The sequence below is a fragment of the Streptopelia decaocto genome, assembly GCF_964273445.1.
Source record: "Streptopelia decaocto genome assembly, chromosome: 13".
NCBI classification, from domain to species: domain Eukaryota; kingdom Metazoa; phylum Chordata; class Aves; order Columbiformes; family Columbidae; genus Streptopelia; species Streptopelia decaocto.
Window position 1 is genome coordinate 15,212,955 of NC_138668.1, and position 19,369 is coordinate 15,232,323.

General features: G+C 45.3%; 1 protein-coding gene across 2 annotated transcripts in view; it reads left to right on the top strand.

Annotated features, from left to right (window-relative positions):
- Positions 1 to 19,369, top strand: part of XYLT1 (xylosyltransferase 1) — a 199,549-nt gene that overhangs the window by 153,672 nt on the left and 26,508 nt on the right. For both annotated transcript variants that reach the window (XM_082064507.1, XM_082064508.1), the window contains exons 5-7: positions 2,113 to 2,193; positions 16,041 to 16,257; positions 18,829 to 19,005. In XM_082064507.1, the coding sequence (XP_081920633.1) occupies positions 2,113 to 2,193; positions 16,041 to 16,257; positions 18,829 to 19,005 (475 nt within the window). The remainder of the gene's footprint in view (positions 1 to 2,112; positions 2,194 to 16,040; positions 16,258 to 18,828; positions 19,006 to 19,369) is intronic.

A 19,369-nucleotide genomic window follows, 5' to 3' on the forward strand; every position in this document is an offset into this window, starting at 1 on the left:
TTTCTGTGACACCGTGATGGTCAGTAGAAGATTGCTCGGGAGGGCCAGGGGCACCGTGATGCTGTTGGGGACTCTGCTGTGCCGTACACTAAAGTGCGGTAGCGATCTGTGCCGGAGGAATGTAGGAAATATACCCCGAGAGGCAAAGCTTTCTGAACTTTAGCAACTGCATTAGCATCTATAGCATGTTCAATACCTTTGATTTTCTTTTTAATGTCATGTGATGGAGTAATTCGGAGGTGGTGCGCAGCATCCTCCTGGTGTTGGGGCCAGAAGCAGCAATTTGAATGAAAGCTTAATAGAAATTCAATGTGCTCCCATGCTGAGCGCAGAATTGGTTGACCGCATAAATCTAAATGTCAAATAGCTAGAAAGTTTTACCAAATGGAAATGTGATGTTTTATTCCCATGTTGTCAACACTTGACAAGAAGCATACTTAATTGGCAAAGAGGAAAAAATGTATCTGTTCTTGTTTTGTTTTTTTTTAAAAAAAAGAAATAGTAATTAAAAGTAGGATGAAGATGCTACCCGTGTTTTCAAGAAGTGGGAAAGTGTCAATTATTAATTATTTTGAGAGCTAAAAATCATGCGGGCATTTATAAGTATTATCTAAAAAGTCCAAAGCATTGAAAAGTTTGTCGGGCGACCTCGAGTCTAAATCCACTGGGTGAATAGTGAAATAGGGGCTGGTGAGCAGTCTAGAAATGATGATGTTTTATGGAGTGGTGTGGATTTTTACTTTGGTTGATTTGATTTTTATCCTGTAAGGAAATGAAAGCACAAGCACTTCCAAATTCGGTTATATTTCTGAAGATCATCTTTGCGTGCCGGCTTTTGTCTAGAAACTCACCGGAAGATGTCGGCCATTGAAACCATTTCATGTGGAAGCATCGCTAAGTAAATTCACTAAATGCCTATTCATCCCAGTAAGATGGAGAGTCACTGGAGCAGCAAATGTGGAAATCTGCCCAGCTTACCCTAGAGAAAGCAGTTTTCTGAGGCTGCCAAGTGGAGACGCAGAGCGTGACCCGGGGGTTTCGGGATCCCGCAGCCCTGTCACTCTGCCCGGTTTGCGGGCAGATGCTTCATTTGGTCCAGGTGAAATCAGTGGTTAACTTGCTCTTTGTTCATCAGTTCAGGAATGAAATGCTACCTGTGATGATGGAAATATTTGGTTTTATGAGATGCGAAGATGGTTTGCTAGGCTGGTAACATTTCCAGGTTGTTGAAGCCTGACCCCAGAAGTTAAACACATTTTGTACAGGACTCTGGTTTAACGTGGTTTTCTGTGGCTTATAATAATGAAATGTTTTCAAGATACACCGCTACTGACAACTGTTTTATCTTTAGTTTTTCTGCCATCAGGTCCATTACAGACCATTGCTTAAGTGGTGGTGTATCTACAGCGTTGTGGTTTTGAATGCAGCTCAGGAAATGAAGATCTTTTTAATATGATTTATTCAGTTTTCCAAAATATGCTGACCTAGATAAATAGAGAATGTTTTTGCTCCATTGTTAAAGAAATAGCAGATCACAAAAGCTGTCAAGCATGAATACATAAATACATGTCAGCTGAAATTCTGAAATACTGGTGTCAGGTTGCCAGTCATAGTAACTGGAATTAACCTTCAAAATTCCTTTGGTCCTATTAATTATATTGGGATTTTGACATCCAAATTCTTTTCCTTTATGCATTCCAACCTTGGCCTCTTCCCTATTGCAAGGATGAAAACAAATGAAATGCCAATAGATAATTAACTTAATTCCCTAGGAAAGATATAGCAAACCATGTAAAATGGGACTATCGATGCAGTCATCTCACAGCTGGATTTTCAGACTTAAAAAGTGTTGAGCAGTATTACTTAATACATACTCTTAAAATGCTCAAAACATCTGCCAAGAATTGATATGAAGCTCGTTAAGATGTAATAAAGCTGTGCTGCTTTCCAAGTGCCCTTTGCCGAGCAGAGGTTTAGCAGCAGGATGGAAGTTGCTTCAGCAGCTCTCTCCTTCAAGGAGCCTGCGGATGGTTTCCGAATGAGAACAATTAGAAATGAAACATACTCGTTTTCCCAGTGTAATCTGTGCATCTTTTATTCTTACTCTTGCAGGACAAACGACCAGCTGGTAGCATTCCTGTCCAGATATCGTGATATGAACTTCTTGAAGTCACACGGGAGGGACAACGCAAGGTAAGATGCCCCTTTCCTCAGCTCGTTCATCCACGGCACTGAGAGCTTTTGCAAAGTGATGGTTTTCCAGCTTTATCTGAGTGAAGAAATCCCTAGTCCAGGAAAGAGAAGTGGATGAGGAGGAAACCCTCTCCCAGGGACAGTTTTATTAGTCCAGAACAGCTCCTACCCAAGTAGTTTGCAAAGATGCTTTGCGGGGAGGAAGGCACTAAGCAGCCTGGTCCTTGCTCTCTCCTTGGAGCTGGCACAGATGGATGTTTTGGCAGCAAGCGGTAATTGCCCTGCACAACATCGTGTGCCAGCCCTGAGCCAGGCAGGGTCGGCAGCGAAGCCTTGTGTGCACAGAGCATCTCCACAAGGCGTGGGAGCCTGGAGCAGCCTGCGCGTTCATAGAATCATAGAATGTCAGGGGGTTGAAGGGCCCTGGAAAGCTCATCCAGTGCAATCCCCCATGGAGCAGGAACACCCAGATGAGGTTACACAGGAAGGTGTCCAGGCGGGTTGCAATGTCTGCACAGAAGGAGACTCCACAACCTCCCTGGGCAGCCTGGGCCAGGCTCTGACACCCTCACCAGGAAGAAGTTTCTTCTCATCTTTAAGTGGAACCTCCTGTGTTCCAGTTTGCACCCATTGCCCCTTGTCCTGTCACTGGTTGTCACCAAGACGAGCCTGGCTCCAGCGAGGGTGAGCATTGAGGCTGCAGGGTTGTTGTGACCTGCTGCAGGTTTGAAGTCTTTCGGTGAGAAGTGAATGTGCATGTTCCCACAACACATCAGTAACACTTACAGCTTTGTGCTCGGAGGGAGCAGCAGTGCCCAAACACTGTGTTTCTAAAGCTGTACACAACCTCTGCAGGGGGAAGATCTTTCCCATTTGAATGCAGTGGTCCTCTTTAGTGATAGTTTTCCTTTTCTCTATTGCTAGTTTTGGACCATAACAGCAGCCTTACAACAGTTCCAGCTTCATACGCTGAGTTACAGCGGCTTTGCACCTAAAAATATTGTTTCACGCTGCCTGGGTCACTGGTTCATCTCTTTTTTTCTGTAAAATGCCAAGCGCACTGCAAGGCCGGGTTCACACAGTGTACACGGGGAGTGTGACACGCTGAGCTGCGTGTTCAGCACACAAGTCTCTCTCACTTCTTGGCTGCTCTTGTCACTAGATTTATCAATTCTGTCATGTTCCCGTTTCAATGAAGTCCTCACGAGCATTCTTGTGCATGCAGAAATTCTACAGCAGGTAGTAAAAAATAATGCTGTGAGGATTAATATTTAAATCCAAAGTCAACAGTTGTCACAGGAGAGTCTCTGGTTTGGGAGATGCAGAGTGTCAGAGTGATTGGCAGGCTCAGCTCCAGCTGGCAATAGAGATTGACAGCAGAGTTGTAGTAGAAAAGGAAAGAGAAATGGCCAGGGAAAAGCCACCGGTCTCTTATGCCTTTTTGCTCCTCCGATGTACCTGATTCTTCTCAAATTCCCTAGTCTGGCTAAGGAAAATAACTAATGAATTATGACATGCCTACATCAAGCTGGTTCGAACATGCCAACCTCAGCTGGGTTAGAACAATTTAGATCAATTAAACACACTAATCTGGTATTAATTTAATAACAAAATGAGCTAATGTGCCACTTGTCCTCCCCTCACAGGAGTAACAACCCATTTATTAGTTCAGTGGTTCCCTTTGACTGTAGAAACAATTAAATACCTTTTAGCCTGTTACAACATGTCGCCGTGTTTTATTTTTTTCTCCTGGATTTCTACCATAAATTCTCTGCATGAGGGAGCGTAATGTGGGACATGAGCGCAGATTTGCTGCCTCTGTCTGCCGGGGTTGTGCAGCCCGGGAGGCCCAGGGCGCTCCCACTGCTGACCGCGGGATGAATGGATCCTTTCACATCCCCCTTGGCAGTGCCCCAGGGTTCTATCAGGGAGATGCGGTGCTGCCTCTGCACAGCCCCGTGAGCGCAGAGACGGGGCTCAACCAGCGGGAGCCTCCGAGTGGAATCTTAGAAAATCCTGAGCTGGAAGGGACACCCACAGGTCATGGAGTCCAACTGCTGTCCCTGCACAGGACACCCCACAGGTCACCCCGTGTGTCTGAGGACGTTGTCCAGTCTCTTCTTGAACGCTGTCAGGTTGGGGCCGTGACCCCTCCCTGGGGAGCCTGTTCAGTGTCCAGCACCTCTGGGTGAAGAACCTTTTCCTCATGTCCCACTGACCCTCCCTGGCACATCTTCTGCCATTCCCTGGGCTCTGTCACTGTCACAGAGCAGAGCTCAGCCTGCCCCTCCTGCTCCTGCTGAGGAACCTGCAGCCCATGAGCTCTGCCCTCAGTCTGCTCTGCTCCAGCCGAACAAACCCAGGGACTCCAGCTGCTCCTCACCCAGCTTCCCCTCCAAACCTTCACCAGCTTCGTAGCCTCTCCTGGTCACTCTCCAGCAGCTTTATCTCCTTTTCTCCTGTGTCCCAGCCCTGCACACAGTGAATGCTGCAGGTGAGGCCGCCCCAGCGCAGAGCAGAGTGGGACAATCCCCCCTGCCCGGCTGGCCGTGCTGTGCTGGGTGCACCAGGACACGGGTCCCTCTTGGCTCCAGGGACACTGGTGGCTCATGTTCAACTTGCCATCGACCAGAACCCCCAGATCCCTCTCCGCGGAGCTGCTCTCCAGCATCTCGTCCCCCAGTCTGTCTGTACAGCCGGGGTTGCCGTGTCCCACGTGCAAAATCCAGCGCTTGCCCTTGTTGAACCTCATGCGGTTGATGATTGCCCAGTTCTCCAGTTTGTCCAGATCCCTCTGCAGGGCCTCTCTGCCCTCCAGAGCGTCAACAGCTCCTCCTGATTTTGTAACATCTGCATTTAGCAAAAATTCATTTCACAGGTGGCCAAAGCTGATCAGAAACCAGTTCGCCTTGGTTTGTGTTGTGGGTGAATTTCCAGCTCTATATGCACGTGCTAAGAGAGAAATGTGATCTCATGTGGAGACCTCCAGCCTGATCTTTCCGTTTCAGCGTTTCATTCTGTCTCGTCTGAAGCGGTAGATGTGCCGTCTGCCCGCTGACACACCAGCTCTATTGACTCTCGTTCTGTGCCCGAGGTGTGTGAGCTCTGGTCATGCCAGTGACATTTATTCCTCTAGTTAGAATGATAGAATCCTCAGGGCTAAAATACTTGGTATAACAGGTGAGATGCGACCAAAGGCCCATCTGGGCTGTCACCCCGTGTCCTGCTGCCTGCAGCCCGTGTCCCCAGAGGAGCAAAAGAAGAGACAGGTGGAGATACTTGCCTACAATATTCGTCCAGCCTCCTGTGACTTTTGCTTGGGGAATTTCCACAGCCAGTTTTGGTTACGTACTCATCTAAGACTAAGGGATGATTGTTTTTTTCCCTATTTATTTTTCTAGTTAATTTTAATTTGTTGCTGTTTGCTTTGCCTTGTCACAGCCCTGTGGAAAAGAAATATCCCATGGGGGGAATGGTATGGCCAAGAGCTTAGTGAGGTCTAGAAGAGAAGCAACAGCCTCAAGGTTTGGCAACAAATTTAAAAGGAAAAAAGACAGCCTTGGAAAGGATTTGGGACACAGGCCAGTCTCCAAGTTATTGGGCAATAGAACAAAACTCCCTTGGGACATTCTATCTCAAAACAGACCGGAACAGGATTTTTATTTAAAATGGCTGGTTGAAGCCATGATAAGGGAGAGGACACTGGACTGGAATGACTGCCACCCCATGTACAACAATTTTGCTGTTCCAAGGTGTTTTTCTCAAAACATGTGAATTAATAACACAGGAGCTCAGCATTTAAGTATCACTGAAAGCAATGTATAACCTTTGCAGCTACTTGTTATTTTAATTTGTGGATAAATAATGGCTCCTAAACAATAAGCATTTCAACTGTCTTAGTCTGCTTTGTAAACAATGGGAAACTGAATTTTAAGTCCTTGTAGTCTGTGGATCATACAACGGAGGGAGGAAGATTCGAAGTGCCATCTTAAAACTAAAATGCTCATACAGCTCAATTACAATATATTTTGTATTCAAGCCACGTTCACAATCAGTACATGTTTTACTGCCAAATAAGGAGAAAAAACTGGCTTCCTGTTATATAGTGAAGTTTTCTTTTAGTTATGCCAAAGTCATTAAAAAGTGCATCGCTCTGATTTTCCTTTAGTGGCTTCAGAAAAGGGAATGGATGTGAAAATGGCTCCTTAACTCAGCTGGAGAGGCATTATTTCCTCAGAGAGCTGGATGTATGAAATGAAATCGCATACAATGGCTGGAGTCACTGCATAGTGCTTAGTGGGCAACACTTACATTTTCTCCTCTTTTCAGTGTCTTAGACTATTAAAAGCAAAAGAATAACCCGGTAGTTGTATAAGCTATTAGAGTTTGGAACACCCGGAAGATTTGGGTTTTTGGCAGGAGCAGTACCTGGCTGATGTATTATAAAATATAAAGACAGTCAAATGTGACATCTTCGATGACAGGCAGGAAAAAGGGGGTTTTTAATAGAAACCTTGCCACAGCAGTCATTTGGGAAAGAGCGTAAACACGCTGTGAAGGCTGGATGCTGTTACAACTTAGAGGAATCTGGAGCTCGTACGCAGAATACAAACAGCTAAGAAAAGGCCATTAGAAGTTTGCTATGTATCTGGGTTCTTTTGCTGTTTTTTTCTCCTCACTAATACTATCCTTTGCAGTTCAGTTGTCGCCGTTCTGGCTCTTGGGTTCTGGGTGCTTTCAGAGGTGTTGCTGAGCTGTTTTAGATGGTTCTCATAGCTGGAGACGCCTGAACGCCCGATGTTTCCAAAGTCTCCCCCTCTCAGCCGGTTCTGCCGCGGTGTATCTGTTCCACTGCCCTGTCAGAAATGCCTTTCTTCCACCGCGGCACACACTGTTCACTGGCATTTTGTACTCCAGGATGATCACAGAACCCCAGAACATCAGAGATGGGAAGGGACCTGGAAAGCTCATCCAGTGCAATCCCCCCATGGAGCAGGAACACCCAGATGAGGTTACACAGGAAGGTGTCCAGGCGGGTTGCAATGTCTGCACAGAAGGAGACTCCACAACCTCCCTGGGCAGCCTGGGCCAGGCTCTGCCACCCTCACCGCGAACAAGTTTCTCCTCATCTTTCAGTGGAACCTCCTGTGTTCCAGTTTGCACCCATTGCCCCTTGTCCTGTCACTGGTTGTCACCAGAAGAGCCTGGCTCCATCCTCCTGACACTCCCCCTTTCCATATTGATCCCCAGGAATGAGTCCCCCCTCAGTCTCCTCTTGTCCAGCTCCAGAGCCCCAGCTCCCTCAGCCTTTCCTCACACGGGAGATGCTCCACTCCCTGCAGCATCTTGGTGGCTGCGCTGGACTCTCTCCAGCAGTTCCCTGTCCTGCTGGAACTGAGGGGCCACAACTGGACACAATATTCCAGGTGTGGTCTCCCCAGGGCAGAGCAGAGGGGCAGGAGAACCTCTCTGACCTACTGACCACCCCCCTTCTAACCCACCCCAGGTACCATTGGCCCTTGGTACCACAAGGGCCCAGTGCTGGCTCATGGTCACCCTGCTGTCCCCAGGAACCCCAGGTCCCTTTCCCCTACAGTTAGGAAATGGATCACACAGTAAACACTATTGTGTGTTGCTGTGTTGATGAATTGCCCAGTAAGTACCCAAATACTAGGAAAAAAAAAGGATACATTATGCCTGCTGTTGGAATAGTTTAACCACGTAGCTCCCAGCAACGCTTACCTTGCTGCTCATGTGAAATACTTGGTTTTTCATTTGGCTCAAATTTCCCTCAGCCGTACTTTTTTTGGTTAAATTTTTTAAAACAATTATTCTGAAGCACACAGGCTAGGAAGATCTATTTTTTACTTGTAAGTAGTTCAGCCCAACAGTTGTATGCGAACTGTAGCGACTGAAATAGCAACACGCATCTTCTGTGCAAAGAGACTGCACTGAAAAATATAAGACGTTACAGTTAACTCTCCAATGTTCGTTATTGCTTTATGCTAAGTGTTAGGGGAGCCATGGAGCCTTTACTGCTTCGGCTTGACAATTTGCCTCCTTGTAAGGCCTCTATTTCTGCTCCGTTTTGGAAAACAATGCAAAGTTGTTGATGCAAAGGAAAACAAAAATAGGTTAAAGATGATAAGGAGGTGCAGTAAGAACAGCCGTATGTCTCACCACGGGACTGAACAGGATGGTGTTTGATCTTGGTTGCACCGGTTCAGGAAGGTGCAGTAAGTGAGAAGATTTGAAGTAGCCATAATTTATGGGGTGTGACAGGAATTAGGAAGGAGGTGAAAACTGAGGTACCAGCAATGAGAAATTTGATTGCTATCTGAGAACGTTGAGCTGCACACTTCATTTTCAGTGGTATAAATAGTAACATTTGTGTCCTTTCATTCAAGATCCTGTGACATACTATAAAATAATTACGTCAGGGAACATCCATTTAAGTTGGATGGATTCTGTTGTCCCTGTTTTGCCCACAGGTGAACAGCCTGATTTGGTAGCTTGAAAGTCTGTGTAGAAATGACCCACACTTGCCCTTGGTGACCTGGAAAGTTTGAGTCCCCATTTCCTTTTCTTTCTTCAAACATCTGGTGTGCACATCCTGACATGGTAAGCACGGTACAAAGACCCGGTGAGATGCTGTTGTGGTGGACACCATGGTGGGCAGCCTGGTGTGCTCTGCGGGCCTGCGGCACTGCAGTGGCTGGCACCTGGTGGCAGCGGTCCCCTGGTGGCAGTGGTCCATTGTGCCGAGGTGGCAGCGGTCCCCTGGTGGCAGTGGTCCCCTGTGCCGTGGTGGTATTGGTCTCCTGGTGGCGGTGGTCCCCTGGTGGCAGATGTCTCCTGTGCTGTGTTGGCAGTGGTCCTTTGTGCTGTGGTGGCAGCAGTCCCCTAGTGCCAGTGGTCCCCTGGTGGCAGTTGTCCTCTGTGCCTTGGTGGCATTGGTCTCCTGGTGGCAGTGGTCCCCTGGTGGTAGCAATCCCATGGTGGCAGTGTTCCCCTATGCTGTGGTGGTATTGGTCTCCTGGTGGTAGTGGTCCCTTGGTGGCAGTGGTCCCTTGTGCTGTGGTGGCATTAATCTCCTGGTGGCAGTGGTCCCCTGGTGGCAGTGGTCCCCTATGCTGTGGTGGCATTGGTCCCTTGGTGGCAGTGGTCCCTTGGTGGCAGTGGTCCCTTGTGCTGTGGTGGCATTAGTCTCCTGGTGGCAGTGGTCCCCTGTGTCATGGTGGCATTGGTCTCCTGGTGGCAGTAGTCCCCTGGTGGCAGTGGTCCCCTGTGCTGTGGTAGCAGTGGTCCCTTGGTGGCAGTGGTCCCCTATGCTATGGTGGCAGTGGTCTCCTGGTGACAGTGGTCCCTTGGTGGCAGTGGTCCCCTGTGCTATGGTGGCAGTGATCTCCTGGTGGCAGTGGTCCCCTGGTGTCAGATGTCCCCTGGTGTCAGATGTCCCCTGTGCCGGAGCTGCTCAGCTGAGATGGCTCCAGGCCCAGCTGCATTCCCGGGTCAGAGCTGCTCAGGTGTGTGGGTGTTGGGAAGAAGAGGAGGTGAAGGGACAAGAGATCTTCCAGGGAAGACGTTTATTGGAAAAAAACAGATGGCAGAACATCAGCTTTGAGATCGTTGAGTCCGTCTGTGGTGAATTCATGCGACTTCTCTGCACGCTGTCATTTGCAGTTCTCCCTGTTTTGCTTATTTTATATAAAAAGAAATAAAACCACTTAAGTTGTGGCCTCCTTGATCGTGAGAGGAACCTGTTACATATTTGTCCTTGTAGGAGCTGTTGGAGTGTTTCTTAAAAGATATTGCGAGTGGAGTGTGGGGAAAAGAAACCAACAGGAAAGTCTTTGGAAGTGCCTCTTGAGCCCCGCGAGGGACCGTGTGGAACTCTTGTCAAAACAAGGCAATTCCTAGTAGAGTCAGCACTGCCAAAAACAGACTCTGCAAGTTTCCTACACCAAAAATAATGTCAGAGGGGTTTTTTTAATTGTTATTTTTGGGACACTTGAAGTATTTGCTCCCTGACCTGTGACATTAAAATATAAGCATTAGGTCTTCTTCAGACTTCCTCTGGAAGAGAGATTTCCACAAGATGGAAAGTAAGATTTTTCCAAACCAGTGGAAGTTAATGCTTAGGAAAAGGTGGACAAGAAGGAAGGAATCACGAGGAATTTCTTCAGAAAATGACACAAAGGTGTGATGTGACTGCAGCATTAGATGGATATACTGAGAAAATTATATGTGAAAGAAGCAGAAGAAGATCGGTAGAGTACGATTCATCTCTTGTAAAGCTCGAAAAATCTAATTATGTCCATAAACAGACACAAAAATGACCAGATAAAATGTGTATATTCATCAGCTTTCAACAGCATCTCATGTGGGTTATTCTAAATGCATTCGGTTTCCATCAAGATGCCATTGATTGAAAAGAGCCGCGTTTAACATCATATTTCAAGGTGGACTTGTAAATTGAGCCAGTCAAAGCACTATACCATTTTTGCTATGCTGTAAATGATCTAAACCTTACATTGTCCAAGGTTTGCAGCAGCAGACCAGTTGTCTGTCTCAGATTTACTTGCACACTGAGAATAACACTGATTAAACATAGATTGGAAACAAATGTGGTAACGTGGACCATTGGAAAATCCCTCCCGTAGAGCTGGAGCGTTGAGGACAACGGGCAAAGCTACTAAAAGCATTTCCATTTGTGTGCTTACTGACGGGTTTGGCTTTTGCATGTGCAGGAACCCCAGTCTCGCTGTAACAAACCCAGTCAAGAGAAAAGTTCTTTGTGATATCGTCGATATTTGTTTGTGCATTGACAGTAAAGCGTAGGGCATTGTTGGGATAGTATTGTGCTCATAGTATTTTCTTTAGAGCAAGGGAATTAAAGAAAGATAAGACTTCTGCTTTGACCTCATAACATTTGCATTCAGAATGTCACAGTTTAAACACATCAGAAAGCAGCTTGCAATATTTATTTCTCCTCTTTTCTCCCACCGTTTTTATCTCTGCCGAGAGTATTGCAACAGCAGGAATTCTGTGTTCCGCACTTTCTTCATGCCGCCTGTCATACCATGAGGAAATCTTCCTCATCTTGACAGACTAAATGGGTGCGATTTCTTTTTGACGTTATTCCCCCTTTCAAGCTTCAAACCCCATTTCAGGAGTGGGAGGTCAGCCCTGGAGGCTTTCGGCACAACAAAAGAGGTGTTGGGAAGCATGCTGCACCATCGCATCTTTAGAAAAAGAGGTATTTATCTGGTACAGTATAGACATCACGCTGAACTTGCCAATTGATAATTATTTCAGATTTTTAAATACTGTGTAACCCTTCATAGAAGAGAGTTACCCTTGGAAACGGGGTGAGGTGGGGGTTGTGTCGCCGTCGCTGGAACTCCCCGCGGTGAGGCTGGATTTCTGTTCCGCAGGGGCTGAAACTGCTCCGTGCTGCTTTGGCTTTTATGAACTTGCTTATTACAAAGAATTATTTAGTGGCTGCTTTATGGAGATGTATTGTAGCCTAGAGATTGCTCACAAATTACTTGTTGCAACTGGTACACTCAGGATTGTTAAATTACTGTTTGGTACTTTCTCTTTGGTCACCTAAATGGCAAGTTATTGTTTTATGCTTCCCCATTGATTGACTCTGGTAAGTGTTTCCAAGGTGGCTGTGCAAACACTGCTGGCAAGAGCCTCTCACATTTCTCATCCATAAAAATATTTACTTGGCTTTTCCCACTTTTTCCCACTTCTTTCAATTCTTGTCTAAAAAGAGTTAAAAGAGGAGCAGATAAAGTCAATGTGCAGAGTTTGTCCACATACTTTAAGGAGAACATGGACGTGAGACTAGTGGAGCTCCAAGCTCTGCAGATCCTTGCTTTGACATTGACTTTCGATTTGCGATGAATTGTTTCGCTGATGTATCATTAACTTTTATTCATAGTCCTTGTGTAGTGAGTAATGATGATGAGGTCCTGGTAGGTGCACCCGGTTAACAGTGAAATGTCGATGGGAAGTTTTCTAGGCAAGAGGCCAGAAACAGGAAACATTTAGGAAGAAACCTTTCCACCTTAAAAATATATATTATTTCCGTAGAAAAACATTTTAATGGTGAAGTTACTGATAAGTAATGCTTAGTAGTCTGACAGCCTTTGATGCTTAAGAGAGTTTTATTCATTCACAGACTTCAGAAAACTGCAAACTCTGTCTTATACACTGCACAAGTGTCTCCGAGCTGCTGTGCTGTGCAGTGTCACTGGCAGAAAACTATCCCAAAGGGTGATATTTGATCGTGATATTTTTGCTGATGTTAAGTAGCCGTGTAACAATATTTATTAGCAGTTAAAACATATCGTAAGAAGAGCTGTGTGTTTATATTCATTTTGTAGTAGTGTGTGCTAAACATTTTACAAATGCTTTATGTGTTCTACAATCCCGGAGTCTCATCTGGAATGCATTTATAAATATTTAAATACACTACAAAGCGAGAGGAGTCACCGAAGCTGGATTGTGATCTTGAGCTGTCTGGACAGTTACAACTATCTGTACTCGGTGTGACAGACCACGTGCTGCAGGCAGTAGGGTTTTTTTTAACGAAATATAAAAATAATAATGTGGAATCATGTAAACCCCGAGGCTGCCCCATGGTTGGGGCGCAAACAGCACCTTTCAGGTGTGGGTGCGTTCCAAGTGTCAACCGCGCTCCTCAACTCTTCAGGAAGAGCTCACATTGATTAAGGGTAAGCATTAAGTGTCTTAGATGGAGCATTCAATGAAACAAGGCATATTTTTTCTTAACCCTAGTCTTATTTTAATTTTATTTTCTCATGGCTGACTCTCTTATCATAATTTCCCATTGTTTGACTTGGAGCAGGAGAAAGGTCAAGTGGCTTCGTCTGATGCAATCTCCATTGTGTTTGGCCAACCATGCCTTGGTGCAGTTGTATGTCACTGTCCTGGCAAGGACATTTGCAGTTGTCAGGGGAGTGCTGGTCCTACCCAAAGGTCGCGGTGCCAGAATCTAATAAAATACAGCATTAGACTAGAAACAAATCAGTAGGGTCATGCTTTTGCCCTTCACCTTCTTACCTTTCCTTTCATGGGTGGCTGCTGCAAGCACTGTTGGATGGCTAGTCAAGAATCTTTATCAACTGTTTGTAGTATCTGAGGGGTTTTGATTTCACGAAAAGGCCGACGTAGGATACAAACAGCAGCGTTCCCTTTCCCTCAGGTGATATCCAATATGCTTAGAGTAAGCTCTTGCCTCCCTAAGTGCCAAAATCGCTATTGCTGGAGCAGCTTGGAGCATCGGTCATTCTAGAAGAGAGGAAAAAAGAAAGGAGGGGTACAAAAAGCCTCTTCCACCTTTTCCAGCTGGGTTGCAGTTCAGCTCCGTGTATCACAGCACAGCCCAGGCTTGGTCAGACAACCCACCGCCACCTCCAACGGGATCTTTTAGCTTCTAGCAGAGCTAAAATGTATTCTGTAATACTTATAGAATATATAATACACAATACTTATTCAATATGTAATACTTATATATAATAGTATATATATATATATAATCATATAGTACTTGGTCCCCTTGGCTCCCAAGGAACATAAACAGAGAGCAAGCAATTGCCCAATGGAGAGCTGTGTCTTCAAAGACCCTTGTATAAATTATTGCTTCATAGCTAAAAGGAAATTATTTGCTGTGCAATGCGTTCCTCTGTTTAGGTGTGATGAGGGCGTGAGGAGCAGGCCTGGTGAGGGTGAGCCTTGTGGGAAATGCCTGTGTTCCACGTGGTCGTTAACTGCTATTTAAAAGCTGCTATGATGTTTCTAGGTTGGTTTCAAGCAGCATTAGCAAAAGGGTCACGTCTTTGCAGGTCTCCAAATTGTCACTGCTCCTCAGTTGGGCTGCACTGCCTTGCTGGAGGATGATTGTTGAAAAGTAGATTGAGTTTTCATCTGGTAACCTTCTTGTGTAGGATTTAAGACCGAGATTTGCTGTGAAGACACTCAAGCTCCCCAAAATGGGCTTATTTCCCTCCGTACGCTGAGATTTGCTTGTCCAAGCCATTAGCTCAAAAAAGTCATAGAACTTTTGTTTGGTTGGTTGGGTTTTTTTTTCTTCTTCTTCTTTGGGAGTTTTTATTACAGTCAAAGAAACTTCTGTTTGAAAACGAGAATAAAGGCTGATAAATGGGTAGAGACAGCAGCTGAAGGAAAGTATTTCATTGAAAAGAACGTTACGTTCCTATTTAAATATGGTCAATAAAATTCTCTTATTTTCTTAAAATAATTAATTCAAATGAGCATTTAGTTTTGAGGGAAATAAATAAATGACCAAACTTTCAGGCACATTAATATTTGATTTGGAGATAACGGCATAAATATTGAATTTGAAGATTACTTTCCAGAGCACTACATTAAAATTGCAAGACTTTTCTATTATCCTTCATAATGGGACATGAAATTAGAAACTTGTTCATGGAAAGAAAAGCTTCTCCACTCTCATCCTCCCATTTTCTGCACTGTTAACAGAGGAGCTCCACTCATCCCAGGAAAAGAGCCGCAGATATCAGTAGGACATGGACCCTGGAGTCATTTACGGTCCTTTTGAAAATTAATATGCACCATTTCATAATTACGTCTCAGTTCTTTCCCTGGTATAGAACACGACTGTCACCAGGGAGCCAACACTCACGTTTCCAGATGCAGGAGCCCAGAAAGCCTTGGTGGGGGTTCTTTTATTTCTTTCCCCCTTCCTTCATTTGCATGTGTTTGAGAACCACTAAAACGTCATCTTGACTTCCTAATCCTCAAATATTTCTAAGAACCATGGTGCCGCTCAGTGTTGTTCAGGAGGGAAACACCGACTTGCGGTGTCATCGCTGCAGCTCCCGTTAAACCTGCAGTTCTTCAGACAGCAAGACCTGCAACAACATATCATCAGTAGGGTAAAACTAACCTGTCTCATGACGGTCTAATCCCAGCTCACGTTCCCTATTAGTGGGTGAACAATCCAACGCTTGGTGTATTCTGCTTCACAATGATAGGAAGAGCCGCCATCGAAGGATCAAAAAACAACGTCGCTATGAACGCTTGGCCACCACGGGCCAGTTATCACTGTGGTAACTTTTCTGACACCTCCTGCTTAAAAGCCAGAAGGATCGTGAGTGGTGTTTTCAGAGGTAGATTGATTTTCCAACTCTTCTGTCCTACTGGTCTCAAACAATTCATTTCCATAACTTGACAGTTCTGCGGTTGCTCCTCTTATTCCTGGTTCAGCAATAAACAAAACATTGCTCCCCGTAGACTTGAAAATGGAGCGAACACGTTCATTCTACAGCAAAGAGCAATGCAATTGTATTTCTTCCTAATTAACTATACCTCAATAGAAAAATTGGCGGAACAATAACATAAGAGAAAATTGGTCATTTTACCTTTATATATGGTTTGCTGTTTTTCAAAAGCTGTGCATTTCTTTAGAGACAGAAGCCTATCCCACAGGTTGTGTTTGGTTTCTGGCCCTGTTATGGTTCTTCTGCAGCTGGTTGTTAAAAGTTAATGGACATTATGGATATTCATGCCATACAGCTCTGTAACTTGCATAGGTCTGTCTTAGGACAGTAGAAGGTGTAAATTATGTTTAAAAACAATCTGTTGATCTTTGCCCCTATAACTGAATGTACAACTGATTAATCATTCATTAAGCCTCTCTCCATTATTTATGAGTAAAACAGAAACATGAACAAGTGACCTTTTTATCCTTTTTTGTTTGAGAAAGTAGCTTCCCTATTTATAGAGCTAGTGATGATTAACTTTTAATAACTGCTTTTGTATTCCCTCAGATTTATCAGAAAACAAGGGCTGGATCGGCTTTTCCTGGAGTGTGACACCCACATGTGGCGCCTGGGGGACCGGCGGATCCCCGAAGGAATCGCGGTTGACGGGGGCTCGGACTGGTTTCTGCTCAACAGGAAGTTTGTGGAGTATGTCACTTTTTCCAGTGATGACCTGGTAACAAAGATGAAGAGGTTTTACTCTTACACGTTGCTTCCTGCTGAGGTATGTGAATTCAAAGCGATCCATCTCTGCGTTCAAAACTGCCATGCTCATGCTTGTCCTAAAGATCACTGAAGTCGAAGGGGCTTTCACCTGCTTTCGGTGGGCTTGGATCATCCCAAAGTGGGTAATGAGAATTTTCCTCCCCTGACAAGTGTTAGAACTACTTGTGCAGTTGTTCAGTTGCTTTGTTTGTTTGTGGGACTTTTATTTTTTTTTTGCAAGAAGTGGGTTTGTTTTATACTTTTAAGCCTATTAATCTATTACTGAACAACTAGAAATCCAGCTGCCCTTTGCTTGCAAATTGTTCCTCCACAAAGCCTTTGAAGGCTATTAGAGATGGCGAATTGTCTTCATAAGTAGCTTTCCTCGCTATTATCCAGCCCTTTTCTTGAAAAATTAAACCCCTACAAACAAAGCTTTATTGTGCCATTCCAAACTCAGCAAGAATGCAGAGTCACAAACCGTTTAGATCACTCCGCAGTCGCTCTGGCTACAATGGATGCAGAAGGGGGGTGCACAACGGGCTGGGTTTTTGGCTGCCATGTGGTGGTGTCTGAGGGCGACATGCATTATCCACAGAGAGAGCACGAGGCCCGGCAGGCTGTTGGGAGACATGCGTTATCCACAGAGAGAGCACAGGGCCTGGCTGGCTGTTGGGAGACATGCGTTATCCACAGAGAGAGCACAGGACCTGGTGGTCTATTGGGGAGATGTATGTTATCCACAGAGAGAGCACAGGGTCCAGCGGGCTGTTGGGAGATGTGTGTTATCCACAGAGAGAGCACAGGACCTGGTGGTCTGTTGGGGAGATGTACGTTATCCACAGAGAGAGCACAGGGTCTGGTGGGCAGTTGGGAGACGTGCGTTATCCATGGAGAGAGCACAGGGTCCAGTGGGCTGTTGGGAGATGTGCGTTATCCACAGAGAGAGCACAGGGCCCGGTGGTGTATCAGGAGACGTGCATTGTCCACAGTGAGAGCACAGAGCCCGGTGGTGTATTAAGAGCGTTATCCACACAGAGAGCACAGGGCCCGGCGGGCTGCTGGGGAGACGTGCATTATCCACAGAGGGAGCACAGAGCCCCATGGTGTGTCAGGAGATGTGCATTATCAACAGAGAGAGCACAGGGTCCGGCGGGCTGACAGGCTCCCCATCTGTCTGTCTGCCCAAGGAAGACCTGATGACTCTCTTTAGAATGATAACTTCCATCCTTGCTAGTGGCCCCTGAACATTTTGAGGGATTGATGAGAGTGACCTTGCAAATCTAGGCTTATTACCTTGCGGTGGAGCAGAGTGATTGTCATCTTTTGATAGGGGTTTATTATTCCACACACATGTTGAATAATCTTGCTTTAATCCCATTTCTGTTAAAAATCACCTTTTCTCTCAACTCTGATAACCTTTTCATCCATTATCTAGGGGAAATTTCTGTATCATTATAAAAGGACACAGGGCAATGGGTAATTGGGTAGGGGTTTTTTTTCTCCTCTCGCTTGAATGAGAATGGATGCCTTTATGGGTTTAACCAAACAGTTCAAGCATAAAATCCATATTCACTGGGCTGTCATTTAAGATTAAAAAGGGTAGGGGGATTATTTGGGGGCCAACCATGCTAATGTTATACTGGTTATTTATAGGTCTTACTATTGCTGATTTTGAATAGAAACCACTGCCCCAAAATCATGTCTTAGAGGGCTAAATTTGGTCATATTCCATAGTTTCTTCTACAAGGTTTTCTTAGCAAGATACATAACTGTTTTCTTAAAATCACCCTGCCTTCACTGACCTGTTAACCTGCTCTATCAGTCCCCATTACACATGATTTATGTAATAGCTGATCTTATGATGATACAATTAGGACAGCCCAATAGGAATTCCTTGCTGCCTTGAGTCAGCAAATAAAGACTTATGATTTCAGACGTAATTGCAGGAGGCAGAACGTCCTTCTGGTGCCTGGGGTGATCTGTACATTTCAGACCAAGGCCATTCAACCAGCAATGCATTTCGGAGCGCTGGAGATAGAGACACCCGCAGAAGACCTGTCTGAGACTGTATTTTTTTCACAGTAACCGGGGTGACGGTGAAGGTTTGAGAATTGTCTTGGGAAACAATACGTATCATTAACACATTGCTCAGGAAAATAGTCCCGTTAGACCAGAGAGTAACTTACAGAAGAGAAATAATGGGAATTTCTTAGAATTGCTCATACAGCTGAAATAAAAATAATATAATTGCTTGCAGTAGTAGCTTTCCTGGAGTCCTTTGGACTCCGAAGGCCCAAAGCTGGTCATTGCAGAAGTGCAATTATTCTGTGTATTGTAGCAAGGCCTCACCTCTATGTTATTACACTTTAGCTGGGTCTATAGCATGTTGTGATTTTTTTCATGCTCTATGGAATGCATACATGTAGAGTGCTTTTCATAGACGGCAGAACAATAGAGCTTGTCAATTCTGTCATTTTGAAAGAAAATAAGTCACACCCCCATTAGGCTCAGGCCCATGGGCTGAAGGGAAGGAGAGGATGGAAGTCTGGGAAGCCAAGTGTCCTGACCTGCTCTGTCTTTATTGCAGTCCTTCTTTCACACCGTTCTGGAAAACAGCCCCTACTGCGACTCCATGGTGGACAACAACTTGCGCATCACGAACTGGAACCGTAAACTGGGTTGCAAGTGTCAGTACAAGCACATTGTTGACTGGTGTGGCTGTTCGCCTAATGACTTCAAACCCGCAGACTTCCACCGCTTCCAGGTAATTCAGCTTCTCCAACACCCCGAGCAGCTCGTCCCCTCGGCCGCGGGGTCGGGGGGGAAGCTCTCACCCCATCAAGCAAGGTGGAGAAAGAGCTGTGAGGAAGCTCTGCTCTTAATTTCAGGAGAATACAAGATTTATTCTGCTGTGTTTTGGCTCTTGAGACGTACTACTCCATGGGAAGGTCACAAAGCAGATCTTTGGACCACATGGCATTGGTAGATCTGCTGTGCGAGGAAGAAGGGAAGCTTGGCACTTCTCTTGCTGTACCAGTATTACTTGTGAATTACTCTTGTGGATTTATTGCAAAGGGTTTTTTTCAAAGTTCCAGCTCAAGTGCTTTCATGATTTCATGAAGCTCCTG